Below are 16304 nucleotides of genomic sequence, written 5' to 3'. Positions count from 1 at the left end.
AAAATTCAAAAGCACAATCCCTCCACCTTTATCAGCTTGTCTGATGACCACATTTTTATCATCAGACAAGTTTTTTAAAGCCTCTCTCTCCAATCTGCTCAGATTATTTTCTTTTATCCCTGTATTGCTGGAACATACTTCTTTTAGTTGCTCCAAGATGATTTTATAGAAGGAGTTAATATACTGGCCTTTGTACTGTGTAGGATAAAACACCGATTTTGGCTTAAAAGAAGTGTTTTTTACTTCGATATTTAGGAAAAATTGTAACCAATCACTGTCCAAGTCGGGATCACGTTCGAGTTCGCCTGCTTCCAATTGCAGTTCTTCGAGGTCCCGCAGGGCCTGTTCATCAGCGAAATCGTACGGCTCTCGCCAATGGCCTTTAACAGACTCTGCTGGTGTTATTACACCTGCCTCATTGGGGGCCGTGAGTGGTTGGTTCACAACTGTATTTTTAGCATTTTGGATAGAAAAGAACATTTTGAGAGTGAGGGTTCACACAAATCTATGTAGATCCTTAAAAAGGGTAAACTCATCGGGTTTGGAAATGGGGGAAAAGTTTAAACCTCTTCTCAATAGGCTCTCTTCGCTCGAACTGAGATATCGTGAAAATAAATTGAAGATTTTTATAGTAGAGAATTCAACCTCAGAAGTTAACCCAATTTTATTTTTCCTTTTTTGGGCTTTCCTTCCTCCTCTGTTTCCTCTTCTGACTCTTCTAGGTGTCTCTTCACAGATGGCATTGTCTCTGAGGGGTTCACCCCTTAAAAAGAGTCTTGGCGTAGGTCTCTCATACCACTTCCAGTACCGACATCAGGCATTAAATTGTTCCCACTGTTTGTGGATGTCTGACCATCTCAGCACTGAGAGTGGAAGTATCTATGGGACCAGTTGGTTTCCCTCCAGGTATAGTAGAGAAACACTCCCTTTCTTCCTCAGTGAGGGTGTCTAGCGCCCACTGGGGAATTTCTGTGGCTTTTAATCTATCATAGGTTCTTTCTCTAATTGGAGTCAGCCCCCCCCCCCCTCTTTGCTTATTTTTAGGGACTGCTGCTTCTAGGAGTTTACGACTCATATATCTACTCATGAATCTTGGAGTACTAGGGTAAGGGTTATGGGGTCTTCTAGGGTCGCTGTAAGAGGACTTAGACCATCCTAGTCCGTGACCTCCAGCGGGAACATTCCAATACTTGTTGATTGCTGTGAGTAGTGTGATGTGACATAGCCCCTGGATGAAAAAAAAACACTCTACCCAATTGGAGGGGACTTTGTGTAATGTTTGTGTAGATTTTCCAGACCTCCTCCCAGAATTTACAGGCACTTTTGCTGAGATCTCTGCATATGCAGACTGCGTTTGGAACAAAGCTCACAGGAATTTCTGAGCTATACAGATAGGGTTTCAACTGCAGCTTATCTTATGCATCTATTTCACACCAGCAGCTGTCAGCCTGTTCCTCTGTCTCCAGCAATGGCACGATTAAGATCCAGGGGACCTAGGTATCGTATATAACCTATACTACTTCTATCCTTATAAATAAGAGGATTGTAAGGTGGGGTCAAATAGATGTAAGTTTAGTAGGAGGGCGTTTCGGTCTCTTTTAGTCACTTATACTTACCTAGTGGTTTTGGGTTGCCCCGAGCGTGGGTATTCTGTTGACTAATTGCTGCAAACCATCCAATTATATGCAAATCTAAACCTTATAAACAGATGATTATTGTAAACACTAATTCCCCGATCCACCGAATGATCAACAACTCTGCAGCTTGACATCTCAGGTGTCAGCAAGCATGCCTGGCTGCAGATTTGGCCAGGAGGGGGTTTCTTATTAACCCCCCTGATACTGATTTCACAAAAAACAGGAAAAGAAATGTGACAAATGATACAATACAATACAATAACATTTCTATAGCGCTTTTCTCCCATAGGACTCAAAGCACTTAGGCTCTCTCAGATTCAGTAGTTAGTAGGATGAAGTATTCACACAACAAAAGTTATATTTCTGCAAATGCCAGACTGAACAGGTGGGTTTTCAGTCTGGATTTAAACACATCCAGGGATGGGGCTGTCCTGATCTGTTGAGGTAAGGAGTTCCAAAACTTAGGGGCAGCATGACAGAAGGCTCTGGGACCAAAAGTTTCCAAGTGGACTCTGGGTATGACTAGATTATTAGAACCTGTGGATCTGAGAATGCGGGGATTGCTACGCAGCTGTAACATATCTTTCAAGTATCCAGGGCCTAGATTATTCAGGGATTTAAATGTCAGTAGGCCGATCTTGAATAGGACCCTCCATTCTATAGGTAGCCAGTGAAGGGAATGCAGGACTGGCATTATGTGGCAGTGACGGGGTTGGTTGGTTAGCAGTCTGGCAGCAGTATTCTGTATCAACTGTAGGCGGTACAAGACCTTTTTTGGAAGGCCAGTGTAGAGAGCATTGCAGTAGTCCAGTCGGGATGTGATGAAGGCGTGGACTAAGGTTGGCAGATCTTCTGGGGGTATGAGGTGCTTGATTTTTGCAATGTTCTTCAGGTGAAAATAGGATGATTTCACCACCGCAGAGATTTGAGTTCTGAAGTTTAAATCCCCATCAATTAGAACGCACATGATCAGAGCTGCGTAGATCCGTGCCTCCTATTCCCAGTGGTGAAGACTGCAAGTTAAGTTGTTTTGTTATCATGCTCTGCCCTCCAATCAGAAGGACTTCAGTTTTGTCTGCATTTAGTCATTCAGTTGTCATTCATCCATTGCTGTAGTTCACGTAAGCAGTCGTTTATAGTTAGAGTTGGGTCTGTCACACCAGGCTTGAAGGAAAGATATAGTTGGGTGTCGTCTGCGTAACAGTGGTATGTCAGGCCATGTTTTTAGATTAGTTTTCCCAACGGTAGCATGTAAATCGTGAAAAGCAGGGGAGAGAGGATTGAGCCCTGGGGCACCCCATACTTAAGTGTTACAGGGGTGGACAGGAAGGGCCCCATAGACACTTTGTGGGTTCTGCCACTCAAGAAGCATTGGAACCACTGAAGTACTATGCCATCAATGCCGCAGTATTCCTGTAGCCTGTTTATCAAGATGTCATGGTCAACTGTGTCAAAGGCTGCAGAAAGGTCTAGCAGTATGAGGATCGAGCACTCTCCTCTGTCTCTTGCCATGAGCAGGTGGTTGCATATTTGGATGAGGGCAGTTTCAGTGCTGTGGTGTTTCCTGAAGCCAGACTGGAATGGGTCATAACTGTTATTTTGTAGGATTCTGGCTTCTAGCTGGAGGTAAACAGCTTTTTCAATTAGCTTGCCCAGAAAGGGGAGGTTAGAGACAGGTCTGTAGCTGGTCATTGCATCTGGGTCCAGGGAGGGTTTTTTGAGGAGAGGCCTGATGATTGCTTCCTTCAGTAAAGCAGGAAATATCCCTGATTGTAAGGAACAGTTAACAATTTTGAGGAATACCGGTACGAACAGGTCGGGGCAGTTCAACATGAACTGTGTTGGGCCAGGATCCAGGTCACAGGTAGTTAGGCGGACGTGAAGGAGGATGCTTGATGTGACTTCTTCATCAATTTCTTTGACTCCACAAAACAGTAATATCCATCATGTTCTCATTGACTTCACAGAGTATTACTGCAAAGAATTTATTGTGGCTGTAGTAACAATTGCAGCTTTTATTGTTCGCTACACTTTTTCTGTGTGTCATACCAAAACATATTTCTGTCATTTATGTATATATCACCCATTCTCTACCCCAGCTTTATACCTTCTGTGAAGGCATCTCACTATGTAGGAACAAACAAGTTCTCTTGAGGGTAATGGGAGTGTTGCACCAATGCTCCTTTACAGCTATATGAACTATACTCCTACTGCCATTGGTATATGTATTCACTTTTAAAATAAGTACTCTGCTCCGGTGTGACTAGCTACACCCCAGTATTTTTGACCGACTTTCAGCCACTGGGGGATGAGCAAAGACCTCTCATCCGAAAGCAGTGTATTTTTAACTTATATCTGCATATATATATATATATATATATATATATATATATATATATATATATATATATATATATATATATATATACAGAGGGTGCTGCAGCACACAACAGGAAAACAGTGACAGGGGCTCTTGGTTACGCTTTAACGCGTTTAAGCTCACCAACTGCACCAAAGTGTCCCCGATCTGGTGAGTCCTACTCTAACCAGGCAAAAATGCTAGTTTTTATCAGCGTTATACTGGGAACCATGCCAAAAGCCCAGGGGTCAGCTAAATGGGAGAAATGAAATTAAAAACACCTCACCTTCTACTAGCTACTAACTGAACTATGAGCACCGCTCATTTAAATGCTTAACTGTGCTAGAGGTGGGCGTGGTTATGCACGCTCACAGGGGAAAATAATATAAGCCAAGGGATGAGCAGCACAAACCAAATTTTATGCAATACTATGCAAAGCATGCACGCAGCACTGGAGAACCCCAATCTCCATAAGAAATATATAAATACAGAGGGTGCTGCAGCACACAACAGGAAAACAGTGACAGGGGCTCTTGGTTACGCTTTAACGCGTTTAAGCTCACCAACTGCACCAAAGTGTCCCCGATCTGGTGAGTCCTACTCTAACCAGGAAAAAATGCTAGTTTTTATCAGCGTTATACTGGGAACCATGCCAAAAGCCCAGGGGTCAGCTAAATGGGAGAAATGAAATTAAAAACACCTCACCTTCTACTAGCTACTAACTGAACTATGAGCACCGCTCATTTATATGCTTAACTGTGCTAGAGGTGGGCGTGGTTCCCAGTATAACGCTGATAAAAACTAGCATTTTTGCCTGGTTAGAGTAGGACTCAACAGATCGGGGACACTTTGGTGCAGTTGGTGAGCTTAAACGCGTTAAAGCGTAACCAAGAGCCCCTGTCACTGTTTTCCTGTTGTGTGCTGCAGCACCCTCTGTATTTATATATTTCTCATGGAGATTGGGGTTCTCCAGTGCTGCGTGCATGCTTTGCATAGTATTGCATAAAATTTGGTTTGTGCTGCTCATCCCTTGGCATATATATATATATATATATATATATATATATATATACTTACCAATGTGAGATTTACTGATATGACACCTGTTGAGTGTTAGGTTTTTCTCTGCACATATATATGTGTTTTGAGACCTGTTGATCACTGGTACACACGACCATAACCCAGCTGATTGACCAGTGACTCCCTTGCGTCACTAATTTGTACATATAGGTCAGGTCCCCTGTTGGGACACAGTTTGTGATTATTCATTACCTGTACAACTATTCGTTTTTTTTTGTGACAAAACATATTTCTGTCAGAAAAGGGACAAAATGTTGTAGGTGTCAGTATCAAGTACTGAAAATAACACCTGGACTCTTGACATGTTTTTTTTGTACTGCATACATTTGAAATGTCACATCATTAGGAGAAAGCATCACCATCTCAGCCATGTTATTCTTGTCTTGTCTCCCCAACAGAAAAATAAGGAGACATTATTAAGGCAGGTTTCAATGCAGATTTACTCCTACAATGCTACTATGCTAGGAATCTTGGCAACATATCACTGTTTTGCTCTGAAGACTGAGATTCCCTGAATGTCATTATCAATATCAATCCAGTGGTTCCTTCAGAATAAATTAGTGGCTGAGTTATAGCACAGGAAAACATTATTTGCTTTAGCTGTTACCAAATCTCAATCTGAACACTAGATCAAAGCTGATTTTCTTTACAAATGTCAATACTATCAGGGTGGATTTTTACATTCCACTCGGTATTCAGAATTGTATGTAAAGCTGTTATCCCAACTAGATATGCATATATAGAATATACATATATCACACATATCATTCCTTCCTGCTTGAATGGATGTTCTTCTGATAAAGAAACTGTACTTGTAGAAAATATAAAGGTCAAAATAAATGTGTGTGTATTTAAACACATAGGGAGAACGAGAGGAAAGGAAAAGAGAGAGAAGCGAGAGAGGCGAGAGCGAGAAAGAGAGGGGAAGAGATAGAAGAGAGAGAGAGAGGAGAGAGTGCGTGTGAGGGAGAGAGAGAGAGAGAGAGAGAGAGAGAGAGAGAGAGAGGAGAGAGTGTGTGTGTGTGTGTGTGTGTGTGTGTGTGTGTGTGTGTGTGTGTGTGTGTGTGTGTGTGAGAGAGAGAGAGAGGGAGAGAGATGCAGGGAAGAGATAGAAGAGAAAGAAGAGACAAAGAAGAGAGAGAGAAGAGTAGAGAGAGAGAGAGACTGGGAAGATATAGAAGAGAGAGAGGAGAGAGAGACAGGGAAGAGATAGAAGAGAAAGAAGATAAAAAAGATAGAGAGGAGAAAGAGGGAGAGAGAAACAGAAGATATAGAAGAGAAAGAATATAAAGAGAAGAGAGAGAGAGAAGAGATAGAAGAGAAAGAAGAAAGAGAAGAGAGAGGAGAGATAGTGAAGAAAATAGAAGAGAAAGAAGAGAGAGAGAAAAGGAAAGAGAACAAGGGAGTAAGAGAATGAATGAATGAATGAATGAATGAATGAATGAATGAATGAATGAATGAATGAATGAATGAATGAATTATTTAGAGAATTAAGTCTGCTCTATCGGTTAACATGGAGATCAGTAAGTTGAATCATCCGTGAAATCCAAGAATCCATGATTCCTAGCATTACCAAAAGACTAAAAACATATTTAGTCACTCCTACTGTCTGACTGGGACATGAACTACAGATAAGGACTTTTACATTTCAAAAATGAACCACTGCAAAGTTTATACAGGATCATAATAGGATGTCAACCCAACTCCCCATCTCAAACCATTCCCCATGGGTGTGCTACACTCTGTCAGTACTGTTTTTTGTTCATATCTTTCAAGTGCTGGAAATACTGACCTCCACATCGTTGTACAGAGTATAATTTGAGTGGTCTTATCAGCTGTGCCAATTCCAGTGCCTGCCTACACATATTCAAAGAACAAAACACATTTTGTGAACCTCACATTATCATTCACTTATTCAGGAGCAAATCCCAGTTAGAGTTCTTAGACCTAAACTTGAATCTAGTAACAGGTCATGAGTACCACATATGACTCATATAGCTGCTTTATATTTTATCCCACGATCACAATTTGTCTCAGGCCCTGATTGATGACATATAGGTCATGCTAGACTCTGACCCCATAAGTATCTTTTTATGATGTCACTGCTGGGGGGGGAGGAAATTACAATATAAAGGAGTATGACACTGCTGTGTCTACATGAATACACTGAGAGTAGGATTAGACATAAAACGTGAGGGGCCCCAGCAAAGAACTGTAGTTATGGTCCTTGCAGTGATAATAAATTCACTGCACCAATGGACTACTATACGAATAGTAGTAGGAGAACAGAGGTGCCAGTAGGATAAAAGTGGATAAAACGTTTAAAATTTGCCGGGAGGAAGTGGTGGACTTACCTCCATAAAGCAGACACGAAGAACTGTCTAAATATAAATACATACATGTATTGAAAGTACCCCAAGGATGCAACACGTTTTGCAGGCATAGGCCCGCTTCATCAGGCAATAAGATGGGGACAAAACAGCAATTCGGTTATAGCAGGTAAAGTGCCTCTGTGACACACAGAGACGCTTAACCTGCTATAACCGAATTGCTGTAATAAGATGGGGACAAAACAGCAATTCTGTTTTGTCCCCATCCTATTGCCTGATGAAGCGGGCCTATGCCTGCGAAACGTGTTGCATCCTTGGGGTACTTTCAATAAATGTGTGTATTTACAGTATATTTAGACAGTTCTTCGTGTCTGTTTTATGGAGGTAGGTTCACCACTTTCTCCCGGCAAATTTTAAAAGTTTTATCCACTTTCATCCTGCTGGCGCCTCTGTTCTCCTACTACTACACTGAGTCCACCCCTGGTGGAGGGGTGACCTACCCCTTTTTCTCTGATCTACAGAGAGCGACACTTTACTCCTGAGTGGGGACAGGTTTAATCTCCTCACCTGCCTATACAGTTCTTGCCTGAGTGGTAACCCGTGTTTGTGAGTATATTCATCTCACTTATCAACACATCCAATCATTTTTTGACATACTACACTATATTGGACTCCCAATTTTCCTTCTATTTTTGATTTATAGGGATGTTCAACGCAATCCTGCACTTAAGACATGCATGAAATAATGGTACATTGTCTGCATTTGAAGCAACACAAATGCTTACCACAGTTTTTCATACTGTTACTTATTTCTCATTGAAATTGACAGTTGATGTATCCTTTTGTGGTTTTTGTTGTTTTGTTGTCCTCTGTCTGAATGGTCACTACCACCTCACTGGTGTTGTCAGTACTAAGTACAGAATTGGAATAATTCACCTAATTTTTAGGTTGCTATGTTGGCTGTCAACTTGGCCTGAAACAGCAGTCTGAGATAAGCAGTTTGTAATCATTTTCATGTATATGTTCAGAGGCTGAAATCTGCTCTCCCAAATTTAATGTAAACAGGAAATGGCAATGAAAACAATGATAGCAGAATTGAGCAGGTGAACTTTAAGGGCTGGTCCACACTTGGTAATTCTTCGATCAGCAAAGCATGCTACTAATGTATCCCTATGGATACATTCACACTACAGCGGTTGCAATTTCGATCAATCGCAAACGCGCCACATGAAGCATTTCAGGGGTGATTGCGCTGCGATTCTCATTATATTGAACGGGAATCACAAGCGCTAATCGTGCTTGAATTGCAAAATTTTGTTTAAAGTGGTGATCGCAGAGCCAAACGCGATCGTGGGCTAGCGCCGATCCAAGTGCCGAGTGTGAACTAGCCCTAAGACATAAGCTAAGCTGTCCTTTACGAAGTCTGAAGCTGGGACTCTCTGCCGCACCTTGTCAGACTCGATAGGACAAGAGAGAGAGTTTGCTCAGCTGAACATAGATGTGGCATGTTTGGTCTGTGCCCTTTTATCAGCACCTCTCTGTATCTAGGCAACAGCTGAATTGTTTGATATGAGAAATAACGCTACACTAAAGAAAAGTATTTTTCACAAACCTGAGAGAAAATGAAAAGCTCTCTTTCAGCAGATCAGGGCTTGAGTCAGCCTGAATTTCCATATATAAGTTGTTTTGACTTTTATTAAAATATTTATTTTGAAAATGAAACCCACCGAGACCTACTTTCCTGAACTGGTGTCCTGCTAAAAATTGGTATTCACTTTCATTTTCTTGCATCCATATAAATAAGTATAAAAATTCTGTGAGTCCCTTGCCCTTTCACCATACATTATATATTCTGTCCAGATTCTTCACTGTCTCATTATGTACCTATAACAATAATATGTAAAGTCCTATACACGCCTTAGGCTGCCATTTTTTTCTTAATATTCACCTGATATTCACACAAGCGGATGGCATATTGCTTTATACCCTGGGCGATTATGCATAAGCTGTCATTTTCTTTTTATTCCGCAGATATCTAGCAAACGAAATTAAGAAAAGAGACGGGTTTGAACTGCTCTGGGAGGTATGTGTTTTTACATTGAACCATTCTTTTAGCGTTAATTTAACTGGTTTGATCTCATAATTTCACTCTTGGAACAAAGAACTTACAAGATATTTAATTACATAGTACAAAGAGCCATGCTATTCAGTAACCTTCAGCAGACAACCAGATATGATCTCAGTGAAGCAGGTAATTTAGGCGCCTGTAGCACTTCCGTAAAATTGGCGCTGCACAGAGCACAATTGTAAATGCAGCTATAGCGGCACCCAGTGAGCCCCCGATAAACCTTAGCATAAGGTGGCGTAGGTATCAGCAACCTAAATTTTTAGTGGCAAATGCAGCATGGATATTGCTTAAAGAGAACCCGAGGTGTGTTTAAAGAATATTATCTGCATACAGAGGCTGGACCTGCCTATACAGCCCAGCCTCTGTTGCTATCCCAAACCCCACTAAGGTCCCCCTGCACTCTGCAATCCCTCATAAATCACAGCCGTGCTGTGAGGCTTTGTTTACATCTGTAGTGTCAGTCTCAGCTGCTCCCCCGCCTCCTGCATAGCTCCGGTCCCTGCCCCCGTCCCTTCCCTCCAATCAGCAGGGAGGGAAGGGATGCAGGCGGGGACTGGAGTTCTGCAGGAGGCGGGGAGAGCAGCAGACTGACACTATAGAGATAAACACAGCCAGCTCTGACAAGCTGTTTGTCAGCAGCATCGCTGAGATTTATGGAGGGATTGCAGAGTGCAGGGGGACCTTAGGGGGGTTTGGGATAGCAACAGAGGCTGGGCTGTATAGGCAGATCCAGCCTCTGTATGCAGATAATATTCTTCAAACCCACCTCGTGTTCTCTTTAAGGGGGTTGGCTAGGGTTAGGCATCAATATTGCCTCAAGTGAGAATAGGGTTAGGTTTAGCGATAGTCTGTTTTCAGTTGAGTTGATGTGGCTCTGTAAAATGTATACGTTTTAGGCTTGCTATACACAAACAGTTTTGGATTTGAGCCTGGCTTTAAAGTGTACCAGAGCTGTTCTAAATAAAATGATTTATACATACCTGGGGCTTCCTCCAGCCCCATACGCATGGATCGCTCCCACACCGCCGTTCCTCAGCCTTCTCGCAGCTCCAATACCGGGTCCCGTAACTTCCGTCAGTCGGAGCTAGTCTGATGTAAGTGAAGTGCGCTGTTTGTGTATCTCTCCAGCAGCCACTGGAGAGATACGTAGAGGGCGCACTTCTCCTGCGTAGACTGGCCCGACTGACGGGGACCCGGTATCGGAGCTGTGAGAAGGCTGAGAACGCGGCATGGGAGCTATCCGTGCGTATTGGGCTAGAGCAAGCCCCAAGTATGTATAAATCATTTTATTTAGAACAGCTTTGGCTTTCTTTAAGGGAGAGAAAGAGATGATATGCATATTTGGTGGTAGTGATGCATCATGGGAAACCAGAGTTAATCACTTAACCACTTCACATCCAGACCTTGTTTTCCCCTAATGGACCAGAGCAGTTTTGACGCTTTAGCGGTGTCCCTTTTTAATCAGCAATAACTTAATCTGTACTCCTGCCACTTAAATGATCTATATATCATTTTTTTCAAGACAAACTAAGCTTTCATTGGGGGGTATTTGGTCCCAAATAAAATGTTCCTCTCTATGCATTTTAATGGGAAAAAGTGGGGAAAAAATGCATTATTTCTCAAGTTTTACCAATTTCTGTTTAAAAATAAAAAGGGATATTGACATAAAAACTGTGCCACCAGTTAAAGTCACCCCAGTATAGATATCCAGATGTGTCCCCAGTATCACCCCCCCCCCCCCAATATAGCCAGATGTGTCCCCAATATCAGTCCCCCCAGCATAGCCAGATGTGTCCCCTGTGTTTGCCACCCCCAGAATAGATTGACAGATGCAACCCCCAGGAATAGTGCCCCTCTTTATAGCCAGATGTGTCCCCGGGATCAGGGATACCCCATCATAGCCAGATGTACCCCCAGGATTAGCGCTGCCTCCCATTATAGCCAAATGTGCCCCTAGCATTTAGTTATGGCCCCCCAGGTGCCCAGATGTGCCAAATTATTAAATCCCCCCCTTAGTTAACCAGATGCCCCCAGTAAATATGTACCCCCCCTTACATATCCTACCCCCACCCCCCATTATTGAATGCCAGATGCCCCCCCCCCATCAGGCAGCCCCCTCCTTGCACAAATCTTTAAAAAAAAATCATCCAGCAAGCAGCCTCACTCACCTTATCCTGAAGCCCGAGCCTCCGATCCCTGCTCTGCAGTCAGCCGCATATTGCCGGTAACCTGGGTCCCGGCAATGTGCGGCTGACTGCAGAGCGGGGATCGGAGGCTCAGGCTTCAGGATAGTCACAGGAATGAGGTAATGTGAGTGAGGCTGCTTGCTGGATGATATTTTCAATGATTTCTGCACGGAGGGGGACAGATGAAGGATCGCTGCAGTTGACTACTGCAGCGATCATTCATGGGAGGGGAGTGGACTAATTGGCTACAAGGGAACATGTTCCCTTTCACTAATTAGTAATGCAGCTGAAAGTGCTGGGGGTGCACTCTGAAGCGCACTCGATCGTGCACAGCAGGGCTGCAAACGTAGTCAGTATATCTGCGTCATTGTGGCTTGGAGGGTACCACAGATGACGTAGATATACTGTAGCAGTGGACAAAGTGGTTATGGATGAATTATGACAAATACCCGTTTTAAGAAGGCAAATTATACTCAGCTTTACTTTGTAGTAAGAAGACTATTTGGTCTCTTTTAGCTCCTTATACTTGCCTAGTGGTTCTAGGTCACCATGAGCTAGCTGGATATTCTGTTTAGTGATAGTAAAATGTTGGTAAAACAGAATTTTTCCTTCTTAAAACAAAAGGTATTTACGATTAGTCAGGTTTGAGTGAGCCTATGAGGTCTCCCACAATGCATCACTGCTTAGTGTGTAAATTGTACCTTTGTCACCCACACACCCCTCCATATTTTACTAGCGGTTATCCCCTTTTTGAGCGTATGCGATTTCAGCACTATGACTACACTAAACTGCTGGAAACTAACATAAAGTAGATTACTATGGGTGACTGCACATTGATTTTCCTTCCATTAAACTGTATAAAATACAGCAATACTTTAAGGTACACCACTTTCGGCTGAATATAACACAAGTTATATCGTGGTTAAGTACTGTATGAAATACTTTGTTAGATCCTTGGCATATGGACTTGGCTTCCAAATATTTGCATCATGGGAAAGCTTGGAAGTTAAGTTGGTTTGCAGAGGATCTGGGATCTATGAAGTGCTCTTTGAAGAAGGGTGAGGGGCAGCAAACAAGTGACACCACACAGTGGGAAATTACTTACAATTTCTTACACAGATCAAGTTACATAACGCAAGGCTAATCTGCCTGAGTGGATTGCAGAAGAAGAGGCCGAGGCTGTGATGTCTGAGGACACCTAAAAAAGCTTTGAATTTCTATATGAAATCATTAAGAACCTAATGCTAGGTACGCACAATGCAATTTTCAGACAGATTTACTGTCAAATGAATTGTTTCCAACATGTCCGATGTGATTTCCATTTCTTTTAATGATTTTTCATAGAAGTGAACAGAAAATCGATCTGACAGTAAATCTGTCTGAGAATTGCATCATATGTACCTAGCATTTAGTGTGTTTCTGACTAAACGTGGTATGAAACTCAAAATTTAATTTTTGCTCTAGAACTTAAAGAGAAACTCAGTAGCTGATACCCCCTTTAACATATTTTCACTGGAGTTCCTCTCTAAAGTACAGCAAAAAAAAAAAAAAAAACTAATAGAAAAGACCGGTATAATCTTACTAGAAAAAATATCTACACTTTCCTTAAAGAGAACCCGAGGTGGGATTTAATTATGTTAGTGGGGCACAGAGGCTGGTTGTGCACACTAACACCAGCCTCCATTGCCCCATGGTATGCCTCCAGGACCCCCCTGCGCGCCGCTATACCCCCCGCAGTGCTAGCGACACACAGCGTGTTGCCATAGAAAAAAAATGGTATCGACCTCTGCTTCAAAATCACTTACAAAAACTTTATTGACGGTATATTATAGTCTGCACACTGCTATGTATCAAAATTTAAAACCATAAAACACGCTGCAGATGGTAAATAGCACAGCCGGCTGGGCTCATGCACTCAGCACTAACACACCTCTGCCACACAAGGGATCCTGGCAAGCGTAATTCTACGCTAATGGTAAACTTCAACACTCTATGACTCGAGTACCGATTCCCCCCAGCATATTGGAGATTAATTTCTCATATTCAAGTCAATTGATTCATGGGTATGTCCTGCCACCTCACTTACAGTCCCACATGCAATGGCCCGCACTGGGCACCTAATTGGCATTCATCTATGTATTTAGGATAGAGTACTTGCTGCCTCAACAGAGGCCCTCCCCACTCCATTCTGTCGTTCCCCGCAATGTGTCGCAAACTTCTTATGTGGCATTCCAAGATATTCATCCCAATGACTGTGAAGTCCCAGAGGTAATACCGCTTTATGGTCTTCCCTGGTAGTGATTCTCAGATGGGTGTGTGCCTGCATAGGCTTCCAGCCGGATTCAGGTCAGTCCAGTGTCCCTTCATGTAACCAGCCCCTGAGTTTGTCCGGCGCCGGACTGCTGTGTGGGCTCCAGCAGGGAGAATGGGCTGGCGTGTGCTGTAATGCAGCGTGGACCTCCTCACCACGTGTATCGGCCGCTTCCGGCCTTAATCATGTGATCAACGGGGGCGGCTTCAAGTTCCGGCTTATATTGCGTACGTTACGTAACTATCGTTCAGTCACGTTTGCTCCATCTTGTGGGTATTTTCTGGACTGCAGTTTTGTACGCATTCATCACTTTAACGCGGCCATTTGGCCGCCTTGTATCTGCCGCCATCATGTGGTTGTTTTCAGTATTACATGACGCATATATTGCTTCAATGCGGCTTTCTGGAAGTATAATCGCCTTTTTCCAGTATTGCACCATTGGATTCAATGTAGCTTTTTAGTTAATGCACTCCCTGAGGAATTTTTTCAATTTTACTCAGTAGGTGATTCTTTCAGTATTCTTTTCATTGCTATTTATTTCTTCTCGGGGACATTCAACACCACAATCCTTTTTACGGATTATCACCTGGTTAACAGTCCTTCTTCTCTTTAGAGCAATCGTCCAGGGAGTTTCAGATTTCCTCCTCTAGATTCTCTCGGGTCAATTCTAGTATTCCTTGCCCAGATTTTTCCAAACTATCTTCTGGCAAAGGGTACTTTGTTTACTCCATGATTTTAAGATTTCAGACATGTATTCCCATATCATTGTGCATTTGTCTAGTATACACCCAGACACATGCACTCCTCTCATCACTCACTTTTTTTCTATAGCTACTCTTAACAAACGTTGACCTTGTGCTCCCCCTATTGGGGTGTTGCATAACTAATAGCAGTGAGTTCCATGTATGCAATTATGTAACACAGCGTGTTGCCAGCACAATGCTTACCTATGCCGTGTCAGTCAGCGCTGCTCCCCCGCCCCCCCCCCCCCCCCCCGTATCGGCGCTACCCGCTCGCGTCCCTTCCCTCCAATCAGCGGGAGGGAAGGGACGCGGGCGGGTAGCGCCGATACAGAGGAGGCGGGGGAGCACCGCTAACAGACACGGCATAGGTAAACATTGTGCTGGCGACACGCTGTGTGTCGCTAGCACTGCGGTGGGTATAGCGGCGAGCAGGGGGGTCCTGGAGGCATACCATGGGGCAATGGAGGCTGGTGTTAGTGTGCACAACCAGTCTCTGTGCCCCACTAACATCATAAAATCCCACCTCGGGTTCTCTTTAAGCTAATTGATAACAACCTGCTGGTTGCAGGTCAAACTATCAGATTGACTTCTGATTAATTATTTGCAGAGGAAACAGAGCAGATATCATTTGCTGCTTTATTTCTCAGCAATTCGTTGATTACAAGACAACCTGATAATTTGTCCAATTAGTTTCTGAGTGAAGTATAGTAACTTCAAAACCAATCATATTATTTTTTTCTATTTTTTTATCCTATGTTTAAAAATAAATGAAATTTGAGTTTCATACTGCTTTAATCTCTTGAGGACTGCAGTGCTAAACCCCCCTAGTGACCAGGCCATTTTTAATAAAATAGGCCACTGCAGCTTTAAGGCTAAGAGCTCTCTGTTGGTGGGGTCTGATCGCTCCCCCATGTTTATTTTTTTTATAAATATTATTGTTGGCTTTCTTAGTAAAAAAAACCTGTTTCTTTAAATACCCTCCCTCCCTCCCTCCCTCCCTTCCTACAGCCAGCCAATTATGGCGATGGGCTGTCATAGGCTTCGCTCTCTTGTCCCCAGTGCAGCGCTGCTGCTAATCGCAGCGCTGCACCATGTAAATAGACGGCGATCACGCTGTCTAACAGTCTCCTGAGGGGCAATAGCCGCTCAGAGACTGAAGGCGGGGCGGAGTTCCGCCCCCAAAGCAGGAGATGCGCGCGCAGCCTGCGCGCGATCTCCTGCAAAACAGAGCCCCAGGACTTTACGCCAATCAACGTTAGGCGGTCCTGGGGCTGCCACCGCGGCCACGCCCATCGGTGTGACGCGGTCGGCAAGAGGTTAAAGCAGTAGGATTAGCCATACTATGCCAGGGAAAAAAACACCTATATAAGTAGATAAATACTTCATCTACTTACTGTACATAACACATGTATTGTACTGTCCACATTTTGATTTCAGTGAATATTATATAGTAAATGAAGAGAATTGTGTTCCTGGTGGGAACCATGTCTTTTGCCCACAGTTTAAGACTAAAGCCTGATGTAATTTCTA

The 16304-nt window shown here is 43.2% G+C and overlaps 1 protein-coding gene across 12 annotated transcripts in view; it reads left to right on the top strand.

Moving 5' to 3' along the window:
• GADL1 (glutamate decarboxylase like 1) overlaps nt 1-16304 on the top strand; it is a 437687-nt gene that overhangs the window by 351857 nt on the left and 69526 nt on the right. For all 12 annotated transcript variants that reach the window (XR_011020806.1, XM_068236211.1, XM_068236209.1 and 9 more), the window contains one exon: nt 9438-9489. Coding sequence is in view for 11 of the 12 variants with exons in the window: in XM_068236211.1 (XP_068092312.1) it covers nt 9438-9489 (52 nt within the window). In the remaining variant the exon portion in view is untranslated. The remainder of the gene's footprint in view (nt 1-9437; nt 9490-16304) is intronic.

This window comes from Hyperolius riggenbachi, chromosome 5 (assembly GCF_040937935.1).
Source record: "Hyperolius riggenbachi isolate aHypRig1 chromosome 5, aHypRig1.pri, whole genome shotgun sequence".
Lineage (NCBI taxonomy): Eukaryota > Metazoa > Chordata > Amphibia > Anura > Hyperoliidae > Hyperolius > Hyperolius riggenbachi.
Note: the sequence above shows the minus strand (reverse complement) of the source record. Positions and strands in the feature narration are given on the sequence as shown.